This window comes from Parasteatoda tepidariorum, chromosome 6, assembly GCF_043381705.1.
Source record: "Parasteatoda tepidariorum isolate YZ-2023 chromosome 6, CAS_Ptep_4.0, whole genome shotgun sequence".
Lineage (NCBI taxonomy): Eukaryota > Metazoa > Arthropoda > Arachnida > Araneae > Theridiidae > Parasteatoda > Parasteatoda tepidariorum.
The window spans coordinates 66132169-66142877 of NC_092209.1; the positions used below are offsets into that span (position 1 = coordinate 66132169).

The 10709-nt window shown below is 31.0% G+C and overlaps 1 protein-coding gene across 1 annotated transcript in view; it reads right to left on the reverse strand.

The window, feature by feature from the left end:
- The window catches only part of LOC107446583 (antizyme inhibitor 2-like), a gene marked incomplete at its 5' end in the record, with an annotated part of 12237 nt that extends 3748 nt beyond the window's left edge, over positions 1-8489 (reverse strand). The window contains 6 exons of the mRNA XM_071181817.1: positions 277-383; positions 590-761; positions 2678-2843; positions 5486-5620; positions 6886-7058; positions 8397-8489. Of these exons, the coding sequence (XP_071037918.1) occupies positions 277-383; positions 590-761; positions 2678-2843; positions 5486-5620; positions 6886-7058; positions 8397-8489 (846 nt within the window). The remainder of the gene's footprint in view (positions 1-276; positions 384-589; positions 762-2677; positions 2844-5485; positions 5621-6885; positions 7059-8396) is intronic.
- Between the last annotated feature and the right edge of the window lie 2220 nt (positions 8490-10709).

Sequence of the window (10709 nt, forward strand, 5' to 3'; positions counted from 1 at the left end):
GACAAGGATCATGAAACTTTTTGAGTCTATCTAACCATTTATGTTATTAATTTTAATCTATCTTTATTATTTTATGAGTTATTAAACACCAAAATGGGTCCGTGACTTTATAAACACCCTGTATATTAAAAAAGGATGTGTTTTGTAGCAATGATTTTTCCTCACTAAAACCTCTTTAAAGTTTTAGGATGAATTATGAATGCAAAATTTAAATGGAGGTTCTGATAATAAAAATTTTTTAAATTGAAAAATGTTAACAAAAAAATTCAAACTTACTAAGAAAGGTCTGGCATAAATATCGTAAAGCTCAAATTGCCTAAAGAAAGAGGTATAATATCCATCATTTATGAAGTACTGCCTTTTTATTTCATCATTCTCGGTTTCTGTAAAAAAATATCAACAAAATAAAAAAAAATTAAGTAAAATTTAAATAACGGATTTTCACTTTGATTTCGAAAAATTAAACTAAACTAGGCATTTAAAAGAAACCAGCTTGCTGATGAAGGCTGTTAGTTAATTATGCGATAATTAAATATATATATTTTTTTTATAGCTGTCAAAATATAAAATTTAATATTGTTTGAATTACCATTTTTATCTTTGTTCATTGGATGTTGATGCTTATTGACAGACCTTTTTCCAAGTACGCAAGTTACATTTCTTTGAGCGGAACCAACAAAGTAGCATCCGGGCTCAGCTATTACGCGAACACTGTTGTCTGGAAAATATTTTTCAACACTGTTCCTAATTTCTGATGAGACCTACGATAAGATTATGACGTGTAAGAATAAAGAAGATAGTATGCAAGAACAAAAAAGATAGTAAGTAAGAACATAGTATCATAATTTGTATGAACGACTATAAGATGAGCACATGCAACATTCATTTTCGTTTAATGTCTAATTTTGAAATGTATAGTCAAGCATATGTCAATTCATAGTTGATACAATAAAAAGTTCTAATGTTTTCTTCATTTTTTTAAAAGAAAAATGCATGTTTGATTTTAAGTTCTAAATTTTTCTTTAAATATTTGTTTATGAAAAGGTTCTTTAAATTTTTGACAAAAATTTTTTGTTCCTAAAATCAGAGCTATAGTTTGTTCACCAAGAGTTGACACTTGGCTTTACCTCCTCGGACGCTGAGTTCATTTCAGCACGGGAGTAAGAAGAGAAAGATCTCCGCACTTGAAATTGAGACAACCCTTAATGAGCGCCAAACGCAAACAGTGAATTCTTTTTCAGTCACCTACTTCGCCTTATTATCTACTATTATACGTTTCGTTTCTTTGGCTAATTAAATATATTTTGAATTTAAAAACTGCTGCTTTCTCAGCAAAATGTCTCAAAAAGGACAAATTATTCACTCAAGAGAAAGAAATATCATACAAAAATGGCAAGAAATATCAACAAATATATGAAATATTTAATGTTAAAAAAATGCACTTAAAGTTTGTGAAATGAATATTTTCGGAATACGAAAGCCGAATTGCAACCTTGTTCAGGATTGCTCACAAACTTCTCCTAAAAATAGCGAAATAGTATTGTCGCATACCACGTGATGAAGGCAGAGTCATGTGCCAAATCCTGGTGAACGTGCTATAGCTTGATTTTAAACATATGTTTCAGAAACAGTTTTTGAGATCTTGAAAAATTTCTTTTGGCAGAAAACAATATTATTCATAACCATTTTAGACATGAGTCAAAGAAATGCCTCGGTTTTAAAGCACAATTTTTGAATTGTAATATTAAATCATTTATAGTCAAACATATATCAATGCATAGTTAATGTTCATATGCATCAAGCAGTTTTTCTTTTTTCTTGTTCACAAGAAAAAAAAACACATGTTTGGTGTTTACTTATTTTTTAGCATTTATTTAGAAAATAGCTTTTCAGATTTTGAAGTACGATCTTCTAGTTAAGCAATAAATTTTAAAACTGAATTTAATATTCGAACAAATGCAAAGATTAAAAAGAACAAGTCATGAATTTTAATTTCAAATCATTTTGCCGACAAAAAAAAGGGTACATAAATTATTACATGATCCTTTTGAAAATAGATTTTATTATTATTGTATAGTTTATTGGTACAATAAATATTTGTAGGCTTGTGTGCTAAATTAAGGCTTATAAACTTCTGTGAAGTTGTTGTAGTTTATTTACGTTGCACTAGAGCTGCACAATGGACTATAGGCGACGGTCTGGGAAACATCACTGACGATGATCCGAAGACATGCCATCTCAATTTTGATCCTCTACAGAGGGGATGGCACCCCTGCTTCTGTAGCCCGACGACCTGAACGCGAAGTCGAGCACTTTACGGTAGAGCAGTTTAACGAAGACCAATACCGCACACCCTCGGTCCCCATGCAGACAGTTCCATGTGGTCACCCACCCGCACACTGACCGCAGCCAGTGATGCTTGACTTCGGTGATCTGCTGGGAACCGTGTCTTAACGATCAGTCTACTGCGGGACACTTTTGTGAAGTAGAATTACAGATAGCACTATACAAAAGATGACAGCACGAGGATGCATCAGGGGTCCCATCGGGATTCGGACCCGGTACCTCAAAGCTGTGCACATTGCTTAGTGGAGATACCGATCGGCCAGGGCCCCCCCCCACTAGTTTGTATTTTAAAGTTTCTTGTTTTTAGTGAGAGTCCTGAAGTGTTGCTTACATCATTGAAAAAGTTTTCTCTTTCTTTCGATCCAAAAAATCCTCCACCGATGTCTAAAAGTGTGAGATGTAATCCTAGTCCTTCGGCGAAGTCGAAAAGTATTCGACTGCTATGGATAGTTTTGGAGTAAGAAGTAGGGTCCACACAAAGTGCACCAACGTGGAAACTAGAATATACAATAAATGAAAGATTTAAATAACTTTTATCCTTTTAATATAGAGAGAAATTGACATCAATCTTTAAACTTGTTTATGGGTTTTTAAGTACCATTTATAAATACAGGGTGTCCCAAAAATGAACGGTGATTTGAAAAACCAGTCTCAAAATAAGGAAAGAAATATGCTGTTCGCTTAGTTCTGCTTGGGTAACCAGTTATTTATTCTCACCAAATTTCTCATATTTTGAGAGGTTGGTCAACAGATGGCACTGTTAATTAATAAAAGCTATGTTGTTGTTGTCGCCGGTCATTAAGACAGATGGGTGCGATTTTTCTTGTTTTCCAGTGGCGCCATCTTTGGGCAAGAATTCGACTTCTGCCAGACCCATGCGTCACACCCGTTTATAGGACGGACCCATTCATAGATCCGTCCACAGACCGTAATTTCGACCTGAACCAGAGAACGATCAATCTCCAATTCAGTACACTCTGAGGTATTGATTTATTATAAGAACACGGAGAACTTTGTGACCCAACAGATTTAACGTGCACCAGTCACCATTTACTGCACGGGGAGTCTTTGGCCAGCTGGATTCGTATTCCCGCTCTCAAAAACGTGATTCCAGCGCCCTGCCAACTAGGCTATCACGGCCAATAAAAACTATAAAATGATGTTTTCAAAATTGTTACTGTTGGTACCAGTTGGAGAACAAAAATAATAGTTAGTTCAAATATTTCAGTTGAAACGCAACAGAAAAATTTGTAGCTTTCACAATTAACAGCGCCTTCTGTTAAAGAACTTTTGTAATAAATTTATGGTTTCCTAAGCAGAACATAGTAAATCGTTTGTTTCTATCTCTTTTTGTTTGTCTTTAATTGATTTTTAAAACCATCTTTTTTTTGGATACTAGGTATTTAAGATAAATATGTAACATGATGCGGAAAATGCAATTTTAAACAGAAGTGTCGACATTTTAAGGTACCTTTAATTTGTTTTCAATCATGTATCAGTTGATCAATTAGTTGCTAATAGCATCAAGAAATAAAATGAAAAATTCATTTTTGCTATTAGCAGCCAGAAGAGGCATACCATGAATATTAATACACTAGGAAAGTCCACTCTGACGTTATGACGGCACTTTTCTATAAGTTTCCTATAGCCCGACAACCTCTTGTGTCCTCTAGCAAAATTTAAAGGAAACGATTAGTTGATACAGTAGGTTTGAGTAGTTTGCACTCTTATAATTTAGTATCTCTGTCTTATTTTGGTTTACTTCCGTACAATTAACGTAAACGAATAAAACTTCTTTATAATTTATTGGTTGAACGTTGTGTTTTTGTTTCTTCATTTCAATAATATTTATAGAATCAATGCTAAAATGTCGGAATTTGTTGTTAGAGTTTTAAAATTTTTTATCATTCTGCATTTGTGTCATCCTAATCAATCCCAAATATTTTATCGTATTATTTTTCAAATTAATTATATTTTTATCATTTTTTAAATCTTCTGCTATTGGGTATTTGCAACTCCAGAAAAAGTGAAGTCATCATTTCTAACCATATGATTTAAATCATATTTAATTGGATACCTTTGAGCAACGTCACGTGTATGTGTCATACCTGATTGGCTTCTTAATCAACAAATACCACGATTTACATACGAGAATTTCACTTGCAGGTATCCAATGGGATACCTGCATGTGACGTAGTTTGGGTATCTCTCTCTTGATTGGTTGTTGAAACATGGCATTTGTTATCGGTAGCAACTGTTCTTTTCATTCTATTTCAAGTAAGCCAATCTCGTTAAGCATCAATTCAGGTATCAATATTAATACACCAGGAAAATCCTCTCTGACGTTTTTAGCGACACATTCTAAATTCTTTCACAAAGATTCTTTCTCAAAGATTTCAATTCTTTCACTATATATTTACACATAGATTTAATAATGAAACAGGCACGAGGCCACGTGGAACATTAACAAACTAATTGTGCATTGGAGTTGCCAGGTACAGAAAACAAAAATATATCACCGTTATATTAAAATACATAAACAAATAATAAATTTAAGTTAAGTGCCAGGTACAGAAAACAAAAATATATCTCCGCTATATTAAAATACATAAACAAATAATAAATCTAAGTTAAGTGCCAGGTACAGAAAACAAAAATATATCACCGTTACATTAAAATACATAAACAAATAATAAATCTAAGTTAAGTGCCAGGTACAGAAATCAAAAATATATCACCGTTATATTAAAATACATAAACAAATAATAAATCTAAGTTAAGTGCCAGGTACAGAAAACAAAAATATATCACCGTTATATTAAAATACATAAACAAATCTAAGTTAAGTGACTGAAGTAGACGAGAAAGAATTATATTTAAAACTAATTCGATGTGCGATACGGCTCTATTTTTAATTAACGTAACGTTACTTAGCATTTAAAGTTATGTAGAGAAACTTAACTCAACTTTAAAACTCAGTATTGCTGATAAACATTAGCTGGTGCTGACGTCATAGGTTGCACGCGTGGGTATTGGCTGTCTTTTTCTTGCAAGTACCCAATTATTTCAGTGCTCAAACAAAGATTTCATTACATGCACAAAATAAAAGAAAGCCTCCCTCCTAGGAAGTCCATTTTACCTTATTCCGATTACGTTCAGATCTAAATCTTTTGCTTTGACAAACAACTGTTTCACTTCCTCCAAATAACATCCGTACTTGACATTTAAATCGTAGGAACATTGAGGGCTTTCTCCTTTTATTCTCACAACCAATCTATTAAATAACATAAAAAACACATTATTAAGAAAAATGAAATTTAAATTTCTTGAACATAAATAAAAATAAAGGACTGGACTCAAACAAGACTGGACTCAAAGAAGGACTGGTCTCAAACAAGAAACACTTCTTGTTTGAGTCCAGTTGTTCCAACAAGAAGCGCTTCTTCTTAGAATTCGACTTGTATATTACGCGTGTATGCAAGATTTCGTAGCAAAATTATTAGCTACTTAGGCGTCTACAAACTACGGAATTTAGCTATTCTTTTTATTGCGTGTGTTAATGTGGCTCAAAGTTGGAAAGAAAATTATGATTCTACCTGTTTATTTTTACATTGCTAATCTTAAATGTTTTTTTCTGTGCTTATTGCATTCGGGGTCTAATTAAATATTAAAACTGGGCTTCAAACCTTGATTGCTTGTAGTGGGAACAAGCACCATATTTCTTTTTGGTTTTTAAGGACAGAAGTTAATTAACTACTCCGGTATTGAGTTTCTTTGATGTAAGTGTTGGAACGGGTAGAGTTGGTCCCTGCTGGGATCGAATTAGGGATCTTTGGGTTGGCTGGTTTATCCCAGTCAGCGATAAAGAACACGCCTCTCCATCACAAACTACTACAATGTTTGAGCAACATCCCTTAAAAAGAAAGCCTTTGCACGGGTTACTATAAACAAGAAATCCGAACGTTGTGACATATTTCAAATTTCCCCCTCCTGCGCAGCTTCTCTATCAGCAAAATAACTTGGGTCCTCATTGGACGATTATTCACGAAACTTGGCTCAATAAGTGTTCAAAGGATCGTTATTTTCCGATATTGGCCCCATATGGAGCTTTCAGATTCACCAGATATTTCAGATTCATTATTCTGCCAATATAGGCTACAAATTGGCCGTATATAGGACCAATATTAAAAAAATCTAGAGATCCCAATATTGGTCCCTCTGTTGACGTTCATGTAGGTCCCACATTGAGTCCAACTGGGGCCAAGGTAAAATTGTTGCTTGGGTTGGTAGTACGGACGTGACATCCTTATTTTTTCTCCCCACTACTCAGTTTACGTTGGTTCGGTCGAGCTACTAAATTAATCTGTGCAGAGGCCTTCTCTGTTCTAGGAGGTGTTGGTCTGAGTCGATGAAACAATGGAGATATCAATCACAGAAGCCAACTACATACTAATCCTGGAGCAAGGTTTCGTTTTGAATTTAGACTCGTTTTGTGTTACTCCAATTTAGTAGGAGTGCAAAAATTATAAAATGACTTACCGTGCTGTGGGGTAGAATTTCTTTATTTTTTCAAGTTCTTCTTCACAGTCGAAAGTCATCAAGTCGACTCCAATTTCCCTTGCATACTTAAGTGAGGAATGTGGCTTGATCGTGTGTGCATAAATTATATTTTGTGGTTTCCCACAGTTTTTCAAAACTAAGCTTATTTCTCCCTTAAAAATAAACAACAATTAAGAAAATTAGCATAGATTTATCACTTTTTTTTGTTCTGGATAATACAAAGTACAAAGTACTCATGAAGAAAAAGAAAATCGATAGTTCTTCTAATAATCTTCATAAAAAAACGCGATTTTTTTTTCTTTAAAATGTTTTAAAATGCTTTATGTCTTTTATTATGTCTAATTTAAATTTTTGACGCATTTCATTTGTAAAATTGTGCATTTAAACTGAGCAAAAGCAAGGCTTCGATCAATTAATTTCAATTACATTCTTTAAAAAAGTTAAACTTTCTTTTTGTGAAATTTTTACAAATAAAAAGGTAATTTATGTGCTTTTAAAGTATGGACATGATAATCTTATTGCTTTAAAATGTTTTATGTCTTATATTATGCCTAATTTAAATTTTAAACTCATTTCTTTTGTAAAACTGTGCATTTAAACTGAGCAAAAGCAGCATTTAAACTGAGCAAAAGCAAGGCTTCGATCAATTAATTTCAATTATATTCTTTGAAAAAGTTAAACTTTCTTTTTGTGAAATTTTTACAAATAAAAAGGTAATTTTAAAGTATGGACATGATAATCTTATTTTATTTATTTATTTTTGAAACAAAATCTCTTTCCTAAAAAACATGTTTCCTTACTTTAATTAAGGAATGACAAATTTCTTTTACAGTTGAAAAAATCGTTGAAAAAAATAGCTTTGGAAAAAACGGGTTTCTTTTAACACAAATAAAATAAATGGCTGAAACCGTTTTTAAAAAGAAATAGTAAATATTAAAGAAAACAATTTATAATTGCAATCTGATTTAAATAATTGTATTAAATTATAATCTATTTAATATAAAATGTTTAAATAAGACAAAATTAACTAAATAAGGCCTGAAGAAAAATTTGATCACTAAATATGGAATCGTGTTTAGCATCCCAAGAAACATAAGTATGGAAGAAATAAAAGGTGTTGCCAACTTTTGCAAGTAAAATTCTCTAATGTCTAAACTATTATAATTCTCTAAAATAAACGACATGAAAATAGTTATTTTTTTAAAAAGTTTCTGGTATTATATTAAATTTATTATTATTTCTTTGAATATGAGCTATATTTATAAGATTAACTGCTAAATAATTGTATTCGTCATTTTTAGTTTCTTCTTCTTCATAAAGTTTATTCCGTTTCGTCCAGATTCTTTCGTTTTATTCCACTTTCTTCCAATGCTCTGGAAAAAAAAATGCTTTTTCCGAATAAAATGATCACTTTGTTTTAAATCAAGTTTTAAATTTTAATAATTGTAATAAAAAACAGAACAAAATGTAACATTTTAACATGAAATTACCTTAGTTGAGCAGTCGAAGGAAAAACCAAGTAATACAAATAAACGTATCAGAATGGGATCTGAATGAGCTTTCACAGCTGAAAAATATAAAATTTATTAGTTGATACAGGACAGTATTAGGAAATTTCGCTACTCAGGAGACAGTTGCAGCCTTTTTTACAAAGGCCACTTTTAAAATCATGTGGCATCATGAGAATATCATCAAAATACGATTAAAAATCCTATATGAGTTAAGTGTAGCATTAGAATGCAATTAAAAACCCTATACTAGTTGAGTGTAGTATCAAAATACAATTAAAAACCCTATATTAGCTGAATGTAGTTTCAAAATACAATTAAAAATCCTATATTAGTTGAGTGTAGTATCAAAATACTATAAAAAATCTTATATTAGTTTCACCCTATATTACCCTTTATTAGTATCAAATTACAAATAGAAACCCTATATTAGTTGTACCCTATATTAACCTTTGTTAGTATCAAAATACAACTAAATACCGTATATTAATTAAGTGTGGTATCAAAATGCAATTAAAAACCCTATATTAGTTGAGTAGTATCAAAATACAATTAAAAATCTTATATTAGTTTCACCCTATATTACCCTTTATTAGTATCAAATTACAAATAAAAACTCTATATTAGTTGTACCCTATATTAACCTTTGTTAGTATCAAAATACAACTAAATACCCTATATTAATTAAGTGTGGTATCAGAATACAATTAAAAACCCTATATTGGTTGAGTGCAGTATCAAAATATAATTAAAAATCCTATATTAGTTGAGTATTGTATCAAAAAAAAAATTAAAAACTCTATATTAGTTGAGTATAGTATCAAAATACAATTAAAAACCCTATATTTGTTGAGCGCAGGATAAAAAAATTAAAAACTGTATTTTAGTGGAATATAGTATCAAAATATAATTAAAAGCTCTATATTAGTTGAGTGTAGTATCAAAATACAATTAAAAACCCTATATTAGTTGCACCCTATATTACCCTTTATTAGTATCAAAATGCAATTAAAATCCCTATATTAGTTGAGTATAGTATCAAAATACAATTATAAACGCTATATTAGTTGTGTGCAGTATCAAAATATAATTAAAAACCCCATATTAGTTGAGTATAGTATCAAAATAAAATTAAAAACTCTATTTTAGTTGAGTATAGTATCAAAATGCAATTAAAAACCCTATATTATATGAGTTTAGGAAAAAAATATAATTAAAAACTATATATTAGTTGAATATAGAATCAAAATATAACTAAAAGCCCTATATTAGTTGAGTATAATATCAAAATACAATTAAAAACCCTATATTAATTGAGTATAGTATCCAAATACAATTAAAAAACCTACATTAGTTGTACCCTAAATTGCCCTTTATTAGTATCAAAATACAGTTAAATACCCTATATTAATTGAGTGTGGTGTCAAAATACAATTAAAAACCCTATATTAGTTGAGTATAGTATCAAATTTATAATAAAGAATCCTATATTAGTTGAGTATACAATCAATGTGAAATTAAAAACAGTATATTATAGTGAGTATAGTATGAAAATAAAATTTTATTGTAAGCACTGTAACAGAAATATTTTAAATGGTGCAGAATTTCTTCATATAAACAATGTGTTTTTCATTGTTAAAACGTAATAATAAAGTTTGTTTTATTAATTTTAAGTTTTAATAATATATTTTATATTAAAGTTGTAATATTACTCATTCGTATATCCAAATATATTATTTAAGTTTTTAGCCGACGTTGAATAGCCAACCCGACTCTTAATTTGCGACTAACAATGTTCAACTCCGAAGCTTTGTAATTTGAAAGCCAACCCAAATGACGAGGGAACTCCTAGATAAAGCATCAGTACAAACTATTTTTCGCAAAGGTCTTTTTTTAGATATAACTGACCCGCGTTTGTTTCCTGTGGAGTAGAGAAATACGAAAACCTCGCACGGTTAGCCCGACAGCAAGTGAATTCTAACCCACAATCCGTCCACCACTGGGATTCGAACCCGGAACACCCCATTAGGAGGCGTATACTTTATTCCTTGAGCCACCGCAGCCCTATATCCAAAATACTCTAAAAGTTAAATAAAATATTTCTTAAAGGATTTTTCGCATATTTTTTGAATATTACATAGAAATCACCCATAAATGAGGTCATGCTTGATGTCATAAGACATTCAAGTATGATGTCATAAAAACATTTAAAATCCCAGATGAAATATTTTGATATGATTTAATTTAATGTTTTTTCATTAAAGCAAGTACCAGAGTTGGCCGTTGATTACAGTA